General features: G+C 50.5%; 1 protein-coding gene across 4 annotated transcripts in view; it reads right to left on the bottom strand.

The window, feature by feature from the left end:
- Positions 1-19,072, bottom strand: part of VRK3 (VRK serine/threonine kinase 3) — a 47,818-nt gene that overhangs the window by 24,946 nt on the left and 3,800 nt on the right. For all 4 annotated transcript variants that reach the window (XM_035286590.3, XM_054250386.2, XM_035286588.3 and 1 more), the window contains exons 2-6: positions 16,980-17,042; positions 12,510-12,649; positions 9,283-9,426; positions 7,627-7,968; positions 1,071-1,135 (exon numbers count right to left, since the gene is read on the bottom strand). In XM_035286590.3, the coding sequence (XP_035142481.2) occupies positions 1,071-1,135; positions 7,627-7,968; positions 9,283-9,426; positions 12,510-12,648 (690 nt within the window). In that variant the 5' untranslated portion in view covers position 12,649; positions 16,980-17,042. The remainder of the gene's footprint in view (positions 1-1,070; positions 1,136-7,626; positions 7,969-9,282; positions 9,427-12,509; positions 12,650-16,979; positions 17,043-19,072) is intronic.

Here is a 19,072-nt window from a genome sequence, read left to right on the forward strand (position 1 = left end):
ACACGCCTATAATCCCAGCTACTTGGGAGGCTGAGGCACAAGAATCACTTGAACCCAGGTGTCAGAGGTTGTAGTTAGCCAAGATTGTGCCATTGCACTCCAACCTGGGCAACAATTGTGAAACTCTGCCTCAAAAAATTAAGAAAAAAAAAAAAAAGAAAAAGAAAAAACAATGACAGGAACAGCTCAGGTTGATGGGGTATGTACTGTGCCAGGCACACCTCAACCATGCAGAGAAGCATTAAATGGGAGACGGTAGCTGTCCCGCTGAGGGGACTCAGTGAAGCAGTGCTTGTGAAACTCTCAGCCAGGCTCAGGCAACACCAGGCTCCCAAAGCAGGTCCTCCCCATCATTAGTGAGCCGGGCTCCACAGCCCACACTGGGACCCACTCTCATGGCCTCCATCTAGGGCGGAGGGAGGGCAACTAACCCAGCTGTCCCGGTATTAGAATAAAAAGAAGAAAATAAAGGTTGCCTGTAATCCCAGCACCCAGGGACGATGGCGGGGCTACGAACCACGCCGATGCCCTTCCATTGGGCCCTCCTCTGTGCAGAAGGCGTGACTCTCCCTCATGGCCACTCTCCCTTTCTGTGCTTCTGATTCCTTTTGGCCACCCGCAAGTGCACACATCCTGTCTGCTGAACCTCGTGCTCGGCACCCAGTGTGTGTGATTTCATGAATCCTCAGCGCAGGGACCCCATCTGATGGGTTCTCTTGTTGGACCCCACACCCAGCATGGTGATACACAGCAGGTGCTCGAAATGTGCATGCTACGAGGCCAGTGGTAGGCGGCAGATGAGGAAACTGAGCTCTGAGGGGGATGGGCTTGCCCAGGTCACAGAGCTGGGAATTATCAGCCAGACTCAGGCAGATCCAAAGTCGGGTTTCCAACACCCTGGAGTGTGGAGCACTGAGGATCTCCCTTGCCCACGGTCTCAGGACTCCTTGCAGGTGGGGACCCTGGCCCCCGGCCAATCTCTCCCAGCTGAGAGAGGGGCTCAGAAGTCAAGGATGTGTTTGTGAAAGTCCCTCCCCTCTGAGCTGCCCCCCACCTGCAGGGTCACTTACCAGTTTGAGTGAGAACTTTTGCTTCTGGGGTCCTGAGTCATAGGCGAGGGCAGAGGTGGGTGCAGCTGTCAGGGAACAAACAAGTGAGCAAGGTTATAACCGCAGGGAAGGTCAGGGTCATTGTCCCCAAACTTCCCAGCAATGAAAAGCAGCTCTAGTTTCCTAGTTTCAACAAGGTGAAGGGCACATGTGACAGATGAGAAGAGGAGAGGGGCCAAGAAATGCCATGACCTGCTGCTTCCTATTTTCTTTTTCTTTTTTTGAGACAGAGTTTCACTCCTTACCCAGGCTGGAGTGCAATGGCGCGATCTCAGCTCACCGCAACCTCTGCCTCCTGGGTTCAGGCAATTCTCCCGCCTCAGCCTCCTGAGTAGCTGGGATTACAGGCGCGCACTACCATGCCCAGCTAATTTTTTGTATTTTTAGTAGAGACGGGGTTTCATCATGTTGACCAGGATGGTCTCGATCTGTGGACCTCGTGATCCACCCGCCTTGGCCTCCCAAAGTGCTGGGATTACAGGCTTGAGCCACCGCGCCCGGCCTCCTATTTTCAAACAAGCTTCTTCTCCCTCTTTTTTCTCTCCGTCACTATCCAGCCGTGAAGGAAAGCACTAATACAGCAGGCCCGAGACTGCTCTCCTGGCAGGGTCTGGGAACCTGGATTCCAGGAGGGCTCCCAGAATCCCCTGGCTGATGAGTGGGGCTTGCTGAGTATAAACTGTTCGTGCAATCACTGTGCTTTCTGTGCAACCCCTGCTTTCCTCTGGGGAACCTGGGATGCAGACACATGTCAGACAGAGGGCCACATGACCGCTCCCCAAAGACAGCCCTGGGCCCTGAGTGAGGAGCTTCCTGGTGGACAGTTCCCATGTACTGGTGTAGCCTGTGGCTTGGGAAAATAGCTGCATCTTAGGCAGAGTGACCTCATCCAAGGCCACATCTCAGGGTGACCCAGGTCCGATGACTGACTGAAGTGGACCCACGCTGAAGGATAACTTTTGCTCCAGAGACCTGCAGGGTCGGCTGAGGCCATCACTGGGCTACATCCCAGCCCCACCTCCCCGTCTGCCCTACCTGCTTCCTTACCTGCTCCCTGGGTTCTGATCCCTGAGACAGCTCCCCATAAGCACCCTGCATGCTTGACCCCCAACAGAGCTGCTCCAGGAGCCCTTGTTGTTCATTTACAGACCCACCCCCATCTCCAGGGCTGTGCTAAGTGTGGGCTTCACATGCATTGTCCCATCTGACAGATAAGAAGAGGACAGAGGCCAGGAAATGCCAGGCTGACCAGGGTTCAAATACCAGCTCCTCCCTCCCCTCTGTGACTTTGGGCCTCCATTTGCACGTCTGTAAGATGGGAGTGATAAGGCCCATCCTGAGACTGGCTGCAAGAACTCAACAGGGGAGCAGGAGTAAGAGCAGCAGCAGCCAAGTGTGCAGCAAGAGTATGCGTCCCCCTTCAAGTCCGTTGCTCAGGGAACCCACTCAGCCCAGAGCCCAGCACGGAGCCTGGCACGTCAGGACTGCTCCACAGGCAGCAGCCTTAAAATATTCCCGTAACCGGGGCCCTGCAGCCAGTGGCTCCACCTGGATCTAGCTAATCCCAAAGCCTGTGAGCGGAGCCATCGTTGCCCGCACACCCTGACTCATGCTGGTGTCCCTCCTTCCTCTGCTCTCATGGTGCCCACCCTCCCTTCATTATCAAGGCCGGTATCGTCTAAGATGCTAAGCTAAGGGACAGGGAGGTGACAAAGTCACCCAGAAGCCGTCCTTGCCCTCAAGAAGCTCCAGCTGGAGCAGGGCTGGGAGCCGGCTCTACACGTTCAAGGCCAAGGGTGCTCTAAGCCCAGTGGGAGAGGGATCCGTTCCCGCTGTGGGGAAAGCTTTGGGGGGATCATGCTGGAGTGGGCTGTGACATCATGACCAAGCATCCGCCCCACTCTGGGACCCAGGAATAGAAACAAGACCTGTCTCTCAGAGGTTCCATGAAGTCAGTGACAACGCGTACATACTTGGCACTTGGAGGCAGGCAGAAAAAGCTGACCATTTGATATAATTTTCCTGCACTGCTTTGCAGACTATAAAAAGCTTCTCTTTCACTTTTCTAACTGGCCCTGCTGCCGACAGTCCGGAAAGCTAGCTGGGGAATTTGCATTGTAGAGGGAACCAAGGTAGGCCAGACAGGGAACAGGGGCTTGGCCAAGGGCCCCTGCAGAGACGGGCCACAAGCCCAGGTCTCTAGACTCTGGAATCTAGGGTGGCAGATGCAGGCTGCTGCTTGACAGAAACCTGACACCTGGAAAATCTCTATGTGTGCCAAATGGAGACTGAGGTGTGGCAGGCAGGCAGGTGAGGGCCTCCCCTTGCCAAAGGTCAGTGATACTGAACTTGGGGCAGGAGCCCTGTTCTGGGGCCCATCCTAACCGTAACAACAGGCATCATGTACAGAATGCTGGCTGTTTTCCCAGCAACATGCTACTCATTTCATTCTCCTGACCACGGCCCTGTGAGGTCAGCAGCATTACCATCTCCCCTCTGCAGATGAGGAAACTGAGGCACAGGGTCATGATGTCATTTGAAAGGTCAAGTGACAGGTGGCCAGCAGAGGCAGCCCAGCCCACCGTCGAGCTCCAGGGTGCCCCGGCCCTGCTGGGGATGCTGAGTGACTTTTCTCCTCCAGCCTCTAGAAGGAACCAGCACTTTGTACCTAGTGATTTTGGACTTCTGGTCTCCAGAACTGCAGGGAAATAAGCATGTGCTGTGTTAAACCACTCACTGCAGTAACCTGTCACAGTGGCCACAGGAAACCAACACAAGCCCCACCTTTCATCCACGAAGGCGGAGGCTGTGGAGGGCAGCGTGGGCCTGAGCCTGAGTGCACCACAGGGAGCAGCCACAGGGATTGACGTGACTCACGACGGATGGTGGCTCTCCCACAGAGCCCCGGGGAGGCCCGGGAGTATGACACTATAACTCAGTACTGGACAGACAGAAGAGTTGATAAAGTGCTTTTATCCAGAGAGTGGATAAAAGGGTCTGCTGCTCGAATAACCCTAAAGATTCAGCTTGTTCTTGTTGCTTTACTGTTACTGCTTTAAACTACGGGACATACAACATACACCATCTCTTCCTGACTGGTGCAAACTGGTGGAAGAAAAAGGTGATCTGCCCTGGGGTGATGCCACCTGACGGTGGTGCATCCCTAAATGCAAGCTCCACACCCGAAGGGCCTCTGCCCGCCCCGCTTTCCCCTGCACTGTGTCTGTGCTGGCATCGCCGCCAGGCACACGGGAGGTGCTGCTTAAGGATGCACCGAGCAGCTGGGCGTGGTGGCTCACACCTGTAATTCCAGCACCGTGGGAGGCCGAGGCAGGAGGATGGCTTGAGACCAACCTGGACAACACAGTGAGACCCTGTCTCAATCAATCAATCAATCAAGGGATCTGCTGAAGGAATGAATGGCTCAGGCAGGCTGGGCACTGGGGTTTGCTATTTTTATCAAACAACCTGAGTGATAAAAGGCAAAACCAAAACTACGCTGGCCCAGAGTTGCCCCTTCCTGCACTTCCACTGTGGGTTTCTGGGGGGTGAGCAGGGTTTCTCCTCCCAGGAGCTCCCGGCCGTGTGTTTTCCTCTCCTTCTCCCTCTTCCTTCCCTGCCTGCTCACGGCAATCTCTTTCTCGCTGTAGGTTTTCATCCCTCTTTCTCCTGCCTCTGTGCTCCTCAGCCTCTCATTCCTTCTCACCCTGATTCCCCTTTCTCCCCACCCTCTCCTTCTCCTTTCTCTGTCTTTCTTGGGAGAAGCCAGAGTGCCTGGGTTCCAATCCCAGCTCTATCACTTCTAGGCTGTGTGCCCTTGGCCAAGTAGCTTCCCCTCTCTGTGCCCCAGCTGTAGGACAAGGTAATACGGGTGGCCTCTCTCATGGTGCGGCTGGCAGCACTACATGGGTAAGACACAGCGAGTTCCCAAAGTGTCTGGCATGGGATCCTGCCTGTAATCCCAGCACTTTAAGAGGCTGAAGCGGGAGGATCGCTTGAGCCCAGCAGTTTGAGACCAGCCTGGGCAACACAGCAAGACGGTTTTTATTAAAAAAAAAAAAAAAAAAAAGTTTAAAAATTAGCCTGGCATGGTGACACATGCCTGTAGTCCAAGCTACTTGGGAGGCTGAGGTGGGAGAATCACTGGAGCCTGGAAGGTTGAGGCTGCAGTGGGCCTTGACTACACAAATGCAGTCCAGCCTGGATGACGGGGCAAGACCCAATCTCTTGAAAATAAAAGTACTGGCACAGGCGAGTGCCCCCTAGGTGCTAGACATGGCCCTCTTTCTCTTGCTCCTGCCTGGTCTTGGTCACACTCTCTCCCCTCTCCCTCACCTTTCCTGGCCCTGCCTATCTGTCTCTCCATTATTAACACTGCCTACCTCTGCCTGGAAGGTCCGTGTACAGTTTTCCAAGCTCTTGGCCTCCATCTCCTGTCATCATTTGAGCCAACAGCCCCAGCAGACAGGAGACAAGGCGTCATCTCACTTTTCCAGTGGGGGACATCAAGGCACAGAGTGCCTGAGCTGTTTGTTGGGGCTCCCTCAGCGTGTCGGAGCCAAGTCAGGCTCAGCTTCGGGGCTGTCTGAGACACTGGCTGTCCCACCCACCTGCCCAGACTCCAAGTCAGGGATGGCCAACAGGAGGCTCAAAATTGCCCACAGGCTTGTCTGGCCAGTGGGCACTTCTAAATCAAAGATTTCCTATTGAAATCCAGGCTGCAAGCTCTTCCTTGAAAACTTGGAAGACTGAGCCCAGAGCCTAGCTAATTATTCACACCTCTGGGATCCATGTTCCTCACGTATAAAATGGGGATGGTGAGAGTACCGGCATCCTACGGCTGTGGTGAGAATCTAGCAAACCTCTGTCCATCAAATAATCTGTAAGCAAATATTGATGGCAGCATTACTCAGCACAGCCCAAAGTGGAAATGACCCAAATGCCTGATAACCACTAAGCAGATAAGCCACACGGGGTATCCCCATACAGAGGAATATCCTGCGGCCGTAAAGGAGTGTGGCAGTGACACATCAAGGCACAGATGCACCTAGGGCACATGCTGCTGAGGGAGGAATGCCAGACACAGGGGGCCACACAGTGTAGGATTCTGCCTCTGTGAACTTGCCCAAGAAGGGGCAAGCCCATGAGGCAGAAAGGAGGTTAGTGGCTGCCAGTGGATTGGAGGACAGAGGAATGGGAGTGATGGCTGAAAGGTACTGGCTTTCTTTTTGGGGTGATGGAAAGGCCCTGGAATTAGACAGTGATCATGGTTGCATAATACTATGAATATTGTGGAAGCCACTCAGCTGTAGCCTTTAAAAGAATTTTCGTGGTGGCTCATGCCTATAATCCCAGTACTTTGGGAGGCCGAGGCAGGTGGATCACTTGAGGTCAGCAGTTCGAGACCAGCCTGGCCAACATGATAAAACCCCATCTGTACTAAAAATACAAAAACAAACAAACAAAACTTAGCTGAGTATGGTGGCATGTGCCTATAATCTCAGCTACTCAGGAGGCTAAGCAAGAGAGTCGCTTGAACCCAGGAGATAGAGGTTGCAATGAGCTGAGATTGCGCCAGTGCACTCCAGCCTGGGTGACAGAGCAAGACTCCCTCTCAAAATAATAATAATAAAAATAACTTTAATGTAAGTTTTATCTCAATTAAAAAGCTCCAAAAATAAAAGAAAGGGAAAGAAAAACCCATGTCAAGTGCTTAGAACAGGGCTGGCCTTGCCTAAGCACTCAATACTTAGTACAAGTCACACTACGACTACTGCCATAGCGATTTTCCTCATGTGACAGAGTCTGGGCTTTTCAGCCTCATGCCTCCCTCCTCCCCTTCCATCCCACCCTGGGCAAGCGGACGAGCAAGCCTGGGTGCTCCCACCTTTGGTGTCTGCATCCAGGAGACTCAAACCATGCATGGCGTTGGCCCGTGTACAGGAACCCTCACCCCAGCCCCACCACCAACCACAATGGAAACACCTGGCCGGTCTCCTTTCCTCACTCTCAGGGCATTTCAGATCTGTGGGGGGGGCCTGCCCTGCTCTTCACAGGGCCCCCTGTTACGTAAGCAATATACTTCTCATATCCGCTTGGTGTGTGTGTGACATTGTCAGGCTCAATGTTTGAACTAAATTTTAGGTGGAGGGACCATCCTCTCTGCACGCTGGCCACAACAATTGTCCTTAACATGCAGCCCCTGGGCCTGCGCTCCCCACGTGACAACAGCAGGTGGAGCGAGGAGGGGCACACGTCACATGGGGCACATGCTTTCCGACCGGCCGCAGTCCCCACCACTCCCCACTGCCTTCCCCCAGCCTGCTGCACTTCTTCCCACTATTGCCCGGCCCTGCAGGTGGGTAGGTGTAGAGTCCTAGGTCTAAGAGAAAGTTGCCTAGTGGCAGGTCTGCAGCAAGGGATGTGGCTTCCATTCCCATTCTCAGAAACGGGTCCCCCTCCCACTGTCCAAGTGCTGAGATGACCCAGCCCCTGTCTGTCCAGGGACAGAGTGTACCTTCATAGAGAATTCCCTGGTCGCCCCTGGTCTGGAGCGACATCAGCTTCCACTGTCGCCCACTCTTGTCTGTCAGCACTGTCCCTATGGGCAAAGCTTCAAGTGAGGTGGTCACCCGGCTCCGCTTCAGCATCTGAGGGCTCTGCCTGGTCTTCTGAGGGCTGCACTTGGTCACCTGAGGGCTCTGCCTGGTCTTCTGAGGGCTGCACTTGGTCACCTGAGGGCTCTGCCTGGTCTTCTGAGGGCTGCACCTGGTCACCTGAGGGCTCTGCCTGGTCTTCTGAGGGCTCTTCCTGGTCTTCTGAGGGCTGCTTTTGGGAGTTGGGGGTCTGCTCCGGGAGCCTGCAGGAGGATGTTAAGAATAAAGCAAAAGCGCTAAGTCATCCGGAAGAGAAGACTTAGATGGAGAGTGAAATAGCACAAAATACTATTCCTTTATGAATTCGTGCATTCAGCGAACACTTCCTGGGACCCTCTATGGGTCAGGCTTTGTGTGATGATGTTGGGGGGCCAGACAGGAGTCGGACCTGCATCCTTCTCTCAGGAGTGCCCAGTCTAGTGGGGAAGTCTGTTCTAGACACAGCCAGTCAGATTTGGTCTGAGACAGGGCAGTACAGACAGATATTAGGGATCAAAAGAGAAAGAGATCCTGACTGGAGAAGTCAGGGTAGGCTTCTTGGAGGAAGGGATGTTGGATGAGTAGAAGTTTGCCTGGGAAAAAGGGATATTCTAGATGTTTACCCAAAAACATCCTGCAAAAGGACTCAGTCCTGATACAGAAAAGGGCTGAGAAATTTGTTAGACCACAGCCATGCCCTGGAAGGGCTCCTAGACTGGCAAGACAATGAGGCAGGTACGGTGGGAGACAGCCTTGGACACAGGAAAAGACATCACTTACCATTCCTCCCACCTACCATCCCCTAAAGGCATGTAATGCCTCTGGGGCCCAGAGGCTAAGGAGGAGCAAAGGGACACCTCATACTGCAACTGTGGCTGTGGCTTCAGATCCAGGGGCCCAGTAAACATACACCTGAGTTGTGCTTGTTCCCTGCCGGCAAATGGCCCCCAGTCCAGACAGTGAGGCCGAAAGGGATGTGGAGCCAAGAGTGACGTGTGCTCCAATGAAGGCAGCAGCAGGCACAGGGGGCACCAGACAGAGAAGCTGGAGAGAGGCTCTGGCGGGCATGCAGAGGTCTGGATGTAAGCCTATGGTACCCAAGAGAGGCTTCCTAGAGACCAGACCGGCTGAGTGGCAGTACGCCAGGCCAAGAAGGAAGGGGAGAGTGCCCTGGGCTGAGGGAACAGGCTTAGCAAAGACCAAGGTTAATCTCCAAAAGTGAGTTTTCTGGACAAAGACTGTGTTGAGGGCTAAAGCAGAAACCAGGCCACACAGATGCCAGGCTGAAGAGCTTGGCCTGTGGGTGCTAGGAACAGCAGGGGGCTGTGTGCAGGGAGGGGCTGGGGCAGCTTTGGGTGCCAGAAGACCCATGTGGGGCCATGTAGAAGCACACTGGAGGGGGAGATGCTGGAGTGAGTGAGAGTCAGGCAGGGCTGGATGATGTCTGAGCCAGGGCTATGGCAGTTTTGTCTCAAACATCGTCAGATGATCTAACTTGGTCCCACTTAGAGTCAGGCCAGATTGACCTTAACGCTTACCTTTGGATCTCTCAGAGGAACTTGGGGTATCTTCAGACTCAGAACTGTCACCATCTGAGAAGAGAGGTGGAGAGGTGACAGAGCTGGACCATTTCACCTTCTTGGGAGAGACTTCAAAACTGGAGTTCAGCTCTCTCTTTGAGCCTAAAGAAAGGCAGACAAAATGCAGGCTGAAGTTACAAAGGCCCTTTGCAGGCACCATAGGACCTGGAGCCCTGAGGCTATATTCAGCTATGCTCTTCTCTTTGGCCCTCAAGACCAATTCTTGCTTCTTCTATCACATGAATATCTAAGCAAACTGTTCCTTTTAGTTATTCTCTTCTTCCTGGGTCTTAGCCTCTCTTGTATCTTCTAGCATTTTGCCACTATGTGTCCTCTTCCACAAAATTTCTTTATATATATCTATTTTTGAGATGGAGTCTCACTCTGTTGCTCAGGCTGGAGTGCAGTGGTGTGATCTGGGCTCACTGCAACCTCTGCCTCTTGGGTTTAAGCAATTCTCCTGCCTCAGCCTCCTAAGCATTGGGATTACAGTCATGCACCAACACACCCAGCTAATTTTTATATTTTTAGTAGAGACAGGCTTCCCTATGTTGGCCAGACTGGTCTTGAACTCCTGACCCCAAGTGATCTGCCCACCTCATCCTCCCAAAGTGCTGGGATTTCAGGCATGAGCCACCATGTCTGGCCTCTTCCTCATAATTTCTTAAAATCTATCTTCCAGTTAGCTAATTCTCCCTTTAGCTATGTCTTGTCTGCTGTTTAAACCACCCATTTAGTTTCTGATTACAATGATTATATATCACACACACATATACACATAAACATACAATGATTGTGTATACACACACACAATCATTAGAGGTTTTACTTCGTTCCTTCTCCTATCTGCCTCTGCAACTTTAACTTACTCCTTCATTGTACTTTCAATTTGTTATTTTATTTTTATTTTTTGAGATGGAGCTTCGCTCTCATTACTCAGGCTGGAGTGCAATGGCACAATCTCAGCTCACTGCAACCTCCGCTTCCCAGGTTCAAGCAATTCTCAGCCTCCAGAGTAGCTGGGACCACAGGTACCCGCCACCTCGCCCAGCTAATTTTTGTATTTTTAGTAGAGACGGGGTTTCACCATGTTGGTCAGGATAGTCTCGATCTCTTGACCTCATGATCCAGCCGCCTCGGCCTCCCAAAGTGCTGGGACTACAGGCGTGAGCAACCGTGCCTGGCCTACTTTATTTCCTTAAATGTATCAAGCGTGCTTTGTAAATATTCTCATCTATTAATTCTAAGGTCTGTGGTCTTTCCAGGTCTGATTCTGTAATTTGTTGTTTCTGCTGACTCTCAGGCTAGCTTATTTCCTGGTGTCCTTGGAAATCAACAAAGACTGGTGCTCATGTTCCTTGGACATTCCCTGAGGTTTGTCTTTAAAGAATGTTTTCCAAGAGAAGATCTGTTTATATCAGGCAGGGAGGGATACTCACATCTCACCACTTTAAGTTAAATGTTCAGCTTGCATTTTGGGGGACCACACAGATCAGTGTGACTTCTGGCCCCAAACTGGTGAGAACATGAATTCCTGGTTAGGAATTCTCAAAGAAGGCTGGGTGTGGTGGCTCACGCCTGTAATCCCAGCACTTTGGGAGGCCGAGGCGGGTGGATCACCTGAGGTCAGGAGTTTGAGACCAGGCTGGCCAACATGATGAAATCCTGTCTCTACCAAAAAAATATAAAAATTAGCCAGGTGTGGTGGCAGATGCCTGTAATCCCAGCTACTTGGAAGCTGAGGCAGGAGAATTGCTTGAACTCAGGAGGTGGAGGTTGCAGCGAGCCACGATCACACCACTGCACTCTAGCCTGGGTGGCAGAGAGAGACTGGGTCTCAAAAAAAAAAAAAAAAAAAAAAAAAAAAAAAAAAAAATCTCAAAGAAGACATTCCTCCTTTTTTTTTTTAACCCACCACCAAAGGCTGACAAATGTCTCCACCAATTTTCTCTGTGGAACAATTACTTTCGCTGCAGTTTGCCCACTGAGGAGCCCCAGATTTAAGAGTTTTCCAACTGCAACTCCTGCACTGCTAAGGCCCTAAGATTTGTCTCCCATATCCCAATAAAACCCAGGTTCCAGGCCAATAGTAAACAGCCCCAGCACAAGTAACACCAATGCAGCGCTGTGGTCTCTGTTTTCCTATTGTTTCTCACCTCCATGGATTCCCCTTAGTTTCCTACCACATAGCTCTATGTTTTAAAAAGACATTTTTATGTTTTATTCAACATATTTGGGCACATTGAACTACAAGGAGTTTTTATTATCATCTGGTCTGCCATATTGCTAAAAACAAATGTCATTTCTTTTTAGTTGACACTGACTAACTCAGCCAGCACGGTTGGTCCCAGGACATCCAACACAGGTTGAACATCCCAAATCTAGAAATCTGAAACGCAAAATGCTCCAAAATCTAAAACTTTCTGAGTGTCAAAAGGATGCTCAAAGGAAATTTCACTGGGCTACTGTGGATTCCAGATTTTTTTTTTTCCTTTTTTACGACAGAGTCTTGCTCTGTTGCCCAGGCCGGAGTGCAGTGGCACGATCTCGGCTCACTGCAACCTCTCCCTCCTGGGTTCAAGTGATTCTACTGCCTCAGCCTCCCAGGTTGCTGGGATTATAGGCGTTCACCACTATACCCAGCTAATTTTTGTATATTTAGTACAGATGGGGTTTCAGCTTGTTGGCCAGGCTGGTCTCAAACTCCTGACCTCAAGTGATCTGCCTGCCTCAGCCTCCCAAAGTGCTGGGGTTACAGGCATGAGCTACCGTGCCTGGCCAGATTTCAGATTTTTAAATTAGGGATGATCAACCAGTAAGTATAATGCAAATCTTCCAAAATCTGAAACACTTCTGGTCCTGATCATTTTGGATAAGGGACACTCAACCTGCAGATGCCAAGTAGGCAGGCTGCACATACACGTCTCCTCCAAGCAGGGAAGGAGTCCAGGCTGGCAGGAGATAGAAATGAAGGAGTTGTTAATACGGAGACGGTGGTCAAAGCCATGAGGACAATAAGAGGCCAAGAGACTGAGGGTAGTCTGAGTGGTCCAGTCCTGAGGCCTGAACTTCTCCAGTATCAGGAGATGGTCAGGCAGGCTGCAAAGGCATCCTCCATCCCGAGACACACAAGTGCAGGCACCTCATCCCCTCTGCAGGAATAGGCTCAAAGCTCTGGTTCTTACCTCGGGAGGATGACACACATGGCTTGACAAAGGTCTGGGACACTACATGCTCCTCTATCGGCAAAGAATGTCCACAGTAGGGGCAGAATTTGAATGCTGCTTGGATATTTTTGCCACAGTCTGGACAGAAGGAGATCATGCTACGAAACAGAATGAACACAAAGTGAAGCGGGATGGCTGGAGGTCAGTGGAGGTACTGTGGGAGAACTGCTCTTCATCACAGGTGAGCGTGCAGGAGGCAGAGCCAGGGTCTTCAACTACGTGTGTGATGTTCACTTCTTAAAACATATGATGGGAATGGGAGAGAGAGTCAATGTTCCCCAAATATCCATCTGCTGCCCTGTACTTCCCAGGTTCCCCTGCAGTGAGGTAGGGGCCACATGACTAATTCTGGCCAATGGGGTATGAGTAGAGTCATCTCATGGCTGAGGCAGTTAGGAGTCAGAGTACCTCCTCTGCCTCCCCGTCCACCTGCAGGGATGGCCCTGGAGGCCATGGCTCCCAAATGACATAGCAATGAGATGAAAGAGGGCTGCCTGGTCCACACTGGAACCTCGTGATCAGCAAACACAATTCTGTTGTATTGAGCTGCCAAACTTTTAGGGTTAATTTGTCACAGCAGCACAGCCTATTCTATCCTGACTAATTTAGTAGAATGATGAGTGTTCACTACTTTACTCTTTATGCTTTGCATCTATTTCCTGATACTTTGTAAAAGTCCAAATTACATGCTGAGCCTACGACAAAGGAGGGTATGGAAGAACTCGGCTAGTGAAGAGAAGATCAACAGGGATGAAGTACAACAGGCGGTTTGTACTGCCCCTCATTATGGCAGCGCTATTTGTAATGAGCATCTTACAAACAGCAGCAACGCACTGGGCTCAGTGGCTCACACCTGTAATCCCAGCACTTTGGGAGGCCAAGGAGGGCAGATCACCCAAGGTCAGGAGTTCGAGACCAGTCTGTCTGACATGGTGAAACCCTGTCTATACTAAAAATACAAAAAAATTAGGCGGGTGTAGTGGTGCACGCCTGTAATCCCAGCTACTTGGGAGGCTGAGGCAGGAAAGTCACTTCAACTCAGGAGGTAGAGGTTGTAGTGAGCCAAGATCGCGTCACTGCATTCCAGCCTGGATAAAAACAGTGAAAATTCCGTCTTAAACAAACAAACAAAACAAATCGCAGCAACAACAACAAAAAGGGCCATTTCTTTGCTCTTATAGTGTAAGGCTTAGTGTACATTAACAATTAAAAATGAAACTATCAGTTGGGCACAGTGGCTCACGCCTGTAATCCCAGCACTTTGGGAGGCCGAAGTGGAAGGATCACCTGAGGTCAGGAGTTTGAGACCAGCCTGACCAACATGAAGATACCCTGTCCCTACAAAAATACAAAATTAGCCAGTTGTGGTGGCGGGAGCCTGTAATCCCAGCTACTCAGGAGGCTGAGGCAGGAGAATTGCTTCAACCCGGGGGGCAGAGGTTTTGGTGAGCCGAGGTTGTGACACTGCACTCCAGCCTGGGCAACAAGAGCAAAACTCCACCTCAAAAAAAAAAAAAAAAAAAAGATTAAGAAAGGAACGTGAAACTATTGAAATAGAAAAATAGAAGTTAATATAAATATGTGCTTGTGATTTAATTTCACCTTGAAAGAGAAAATTCTTTAGTTTTTTTAGAGACGGGGTCTCACTCTGTCACCAGGTAGGAATACAGTGGCATGATCACGGCTCACTGCAGCCTCAAACTCCTGGGCTCAAGCAATCTTCCCAGGTAGCTGGGACTACAGGTGTGTGCCACCACGCCTGACTAATTTTTATTTTTATTTTTTTGTAGAGATGGGGGTCTTACTATGTTGCCCAGGCTAGTCTGGAACTCCTGGCCTCCAGCAATCCTCCTGCCTCAGCCTCCCAAAAGTGCTGGGATTATAGGCATGAGCTACCATCCTGGCTGCAAGAGACCTTTTCCTTTATTTATTGTAAAGGCTGGCTTCTGATGCAAATGCAAACACTGGAGTCCGTAAGATCACAGTTTGGCTCCAGGCTGCCAGATTTGAATCCCACATCTGCCACATGCTGGGCAAACTACTTAACCTCTCTGTGCCACAGTCCACCCCAGGATAAGATGGGGCTTCTCCCAGCACCTATCTGACAGAATTGCCGTTGAGGTCTAAATGAATACATTTACATGAGGTGCTAAGAACAGGGCCTGGCGCACAGAAAGCCTTTTACGTCAGTGGTTGCTGTGACCATATCATGCCTTGTCCCCCAGTCACTATATTCCAGTCATGATATTTCTGTTCTTCCCTTTCTTCTTCGATAGGAAGTTCTGAGCTTCTCAGCCTATTTCCTCTAGGTACTGACTTCTGAAATTCTAGAGCTTGTCCTTCAAAACCACAGGCCATCCCATCAGCTGGTAAAGAAATCTCAGCCACATGAGGATAGACAGGGTCCTGGACTCCTTTCTCAGGCTGTAGAAGAGCAGAAATACTCTGCAGCATAAATCTGCCCTTCTGTTTTTTCAAACAAAGGAGTTGTGTAAGACACCTGGACTGCAAAGCCTGTCGGTCAAGTATCTTCTACCCTCAAGAAAGTCAGTCGTTCTGACTGGTTGTGTAACTTAGCGATGTGCTGTCCTGGTAATAATATGTAAAAGAGCATCTCTGTCTTCTCAAAGGTATAAATACTGGTGAGCATTTTTGTTAAGCTAGAGGTCTCACTGCCTCTTCTTCGCTTTCTCCCAGGCAAACTTGGGTGTTGACGCTGGTGTCACAAGATCAAAATTGGCTAGATGTACCCAATAAATACATATACCTACTATGTACCTATGTAAATCAAAAATTAAAATTTTATTTTTTGAGACGGAGTCTCCTTCTGTTGCCCAGGCTGGAGTGCAATGGCGTGATCTCGGCTCACTGCAACCTCTGCCTCCTGGGTTCAAGCTATTCTCCCGCCTCAGTCTCCAGAAGAGCTGGGATTATAGGTGTGAGCCACTAGGCCTAGCAAATTAAAATTTTTTTTTCTTTTTTTTTGAGACGGAGTTTCGCTCTTGTTACCCAGGCTAGAGTGCAATGGCGCGATCTCGGCTCACCACAACCTCCACCTCCTGGGTTCAGGCAATTCTCCTGCCTCAGCCTCCTGAGTAGCTGGGATTACAGGCACATGCCACCATGCCCAGCTAATTTTTTGTATTTTTAGTAGAGACGGGGTTTCACCATATTGACCAGGATGGTCTCAATCTCTTGACCTTGTGATCCACCCGCCTCGGCCTCCCAAAGTGCTGGGATTACAGGCGTGAGCTACTGTGCCTGGCCAAAAAAAATTTTTTTAAACTGCCTAGAGGCTGGTGCCTGGAGAGTTGGATTAGAAAGAATGTGTGATTGCGTTAAACCACTAAGACTGGGAAGTTGCTTGTTACTGAAACCTAGCCTAGACAGACTTTGCTAGACTTCTTTTGTATTTTTTAGCAACAGCTCCCACTCTGTCACTCAGGCTGGAGTGCGATGGCACCATCATGGCTCACTGCATACTCGACCTCTTGGGCTCAGGACACCCTCTCACCTCAGCCTCCCAAGTAGTTGGGACTACAGGCATGTGCCACCATGGCTTTTTTTTTTTTTTTTTTTTTTTTTAACTTTTTGTAGAGACAAGGTCTCCGTATGTCGCCCAGGCTGGTCTCGAACTCCTGAGCTCAGGCAATATTCTTGCCTTGGCCTCCCAAAGTACTGAGATTACAGGTGTGGATCACCATGCCTGGTCTAGATTTCTTAAGTGAACAAAGGATCTGTTTAGAAATCTGTGATGGTTTTATTTATTTTGAGACAGAGTTTTGCTCTGTCACCCAGCCTGGAGTGTAGTGGCACGATTTTGGCTCACTACAACATCCACCTTCTAGGTTCAAGGGATTTTCCTGCCTCAGTGTCCTGCGTAGCTGGGACTACAGGTAACGCACTACCACATCCAGCTAATTTTTTTTTGGAGATGGAGTTTTGCTCTTGTTGCCCAGGCTGGAGTGCAGTGGCGTGATCTCAGCACACTGCGACCTCTGCCTCCTGGGTTGAAGAGATTCTTTTAGGACTACAGGTGTGCACCACCACGCCTAGCTGATTTTTATATTTTTAGTAGAGATGGGTTTTCACCATGTTGGCCAAGCTGGTTTCGAACTCCTGACCTCAAATGATCTACCCGCCTTTGCCTCCCAAAGTACTGGAATTACAGGTGGGAGCCTGGCAGAAATCTGTGCCGGTTTTAAACGGGTTCATGTTAAGTGGAATCTCCCCAGACGCTGGCTGCCCTCGGATAAAGATGCCTCCAGGATGCAGCAAGTGCCTAAACAGGTGAGCTCTGCCATACCCATGACCATGTTCCTCCTGGGAGTGCAGCTACCCAGCAGCAACCCAGAGAGACAAGCAGGAGACAGCTGCTGGTGGGAAAAAGGAAAAAGGCCTTGAGAGGCTGTGCCCAAGGGATAATACCTTTATGAGGTCACAGCCTGGCCCTTGGATTTACTGGGCTGGAAACTCCATCTTGACAGCAACCTGTAAGTGAACAAAAGTGGAGAGGCTGATTCATGCTTTCACATAGCAACGAAAGATAACAGCTAATGTTCACCGAGCACTGGCCATGTGGCCAGCACGTGCCAAATCCATTTGTCCATTCATTCACTCATTCATCTATTCTATAATTATTTACTGAGTTTCCTGTTTATGCCAGCCACTGGGGAAACAGCAGCAAAGGAAACAACACAGCCCCTGCCCTCGGGAAGCTTGTGTTCTGGTGGGAGAAGAGAAGCTAACAAGCAAATAAGCAAGGAACTGCTGAACAGGCTGGATGGAGACAGTGCTACGGAGGACAACAAAGCACCACAGGACAAAAAAGGATGCCACAGAGGGCGGCGGGGCATCGTTCACACAGGGTGGGTAAGGGGGCCTTGCCCAGAGGGAGACATCTGAACAGAGACCCAAAGGAAACTAGGGAGCGAGTCTTCAAAATCTGGGAAGGAGTCCCCCAGGCAGAGAGCTTTCTATGCATTATCCTATTTCATCTATACTACCGTCCAGGAGGCAGGTTCCAGAACTGTCACCACTTCACTGGAGAGTGTGGCATTTGTATTTTCAAAAGCGTGCCACACCAGTATTTCTGGTCCTGTGTGCTTTTTGGAACCGTGTCACCCCTGCTCCCAGGATTCAGGGTGTCTGTTCGACCCCCTGTGGATTTGGGCAGAGCTGTGACTGCTTCTACCGATAGAGGACGGGCAGATGTAAGGCCATAAGACTTCCAAGGCTGGGTCATAAGTAACTTGCTCCTGGCTGGCTTGCTTGGGATGCTCACCCATGGAGCCCAGTTTCCATGTCATGAGGCAGCCTCAAGTAGCCCAGGCAGAGAAGTCACGTGGAGAGGCTCAGGAGGAGAGGTACTGAGGTCTGCGGCCAACAGCCAGTGTCAGCTGCTGGATATGTGAGTGGGCAAGTCCTCAGGCCACTTAGACCCCAGGCTTCGTCTTCCTGCTAAGCCACAGGCATCAGGGAGCAGAAACAGGCCACCCCGCTGTGCTCACTCTGAATTCCTGGCACACAGGATCCACGGGCACAACAAATGGTGGTTCTACATCACTGAATTGGGGGATAATTTCTCCTCTGAACTTAGTAACCAGAACAGGGAACAGGCAGTCCTGGCTGCACTGGGGTTAAGTCACTCACTTAATGACAGCGCTCATTTTGTGACAGTTCAGTATGTGCGGATCACTGTGCTAAGTTCCTGGGAGGTATTATCTACAGAACCTTCAGTCACCCTCTTCAAGGTAAGAGTGATTTCTGAGAAGCAGAGGCTCAGAGAGAAAATGACTTGCCCAAGGTCACACAGCTCTAAAGAGGCAAGGCAGACACATGATTTTGTTTAATCTTTCCCTCCACTCTTGTGAGGTAGGGATGGTCATCCCATCTTTGAAAGCTACAAAATGATGCATTCTCCTTCCCCCAGACCCGACTCCACTCACCTAGAAAACGATGGGGACGGAGCTGAAATCCAGAGCCCTGAGCCCCAAAGTCCACATTCTTTTTTTTTTTTTGAGACAAAGTTTCACTCTTATTGCCCAGCTGGAGTGCAATGGCACGATCTTGGCTCACTGTAACTTCCGCCTCCCAGCTTCAAGCAATTCTCCTGCCACTGCTTCCCGAGTAGCTGGGATTACAGGCACATACCACCATGCCCAGCTAATTTTTGTATTTTTTAGTAACGATGGGGTTTCACCATATTGTCCAGGCTGGTCTCAAACTGCCAACCTTGTGATCCGCTTGCCTCCCAAAGTGCTGGGATTACAGGTGTGAGTTACTGCACTCGGCCACGCCCATGTTCTTAACCTGGTGCCAATTTATACAATGAAAATGCACACCTGGACTGTGTTCCTGGGGCAGCAGGTCAGAATATTCTTGCAGATTTGAATCTGGAAGCTGATGCTGGGTGTGGAATCAGGGCAAGAGGGGTTTTAACCATGTGCCAAGCCTGGTTCTGACATCCTGCCACTAGCCTGGTCTAGGCCACCATCTCTCCCTGGGCTACTGCAGCGGCT

This window comes from Callithrix jacchus, chromosome 22, assembly GCF_049354715.1.
Source record: "Callithrix jacchus isolate 240 chromosome 22, calJac240_pri, whole genome shotgun sequence".
NCBI lineage: Eukaryota > Metazoa > Chordata > Mammalia > Primates > Cebidae > Callithrix > Callithrix jacchus.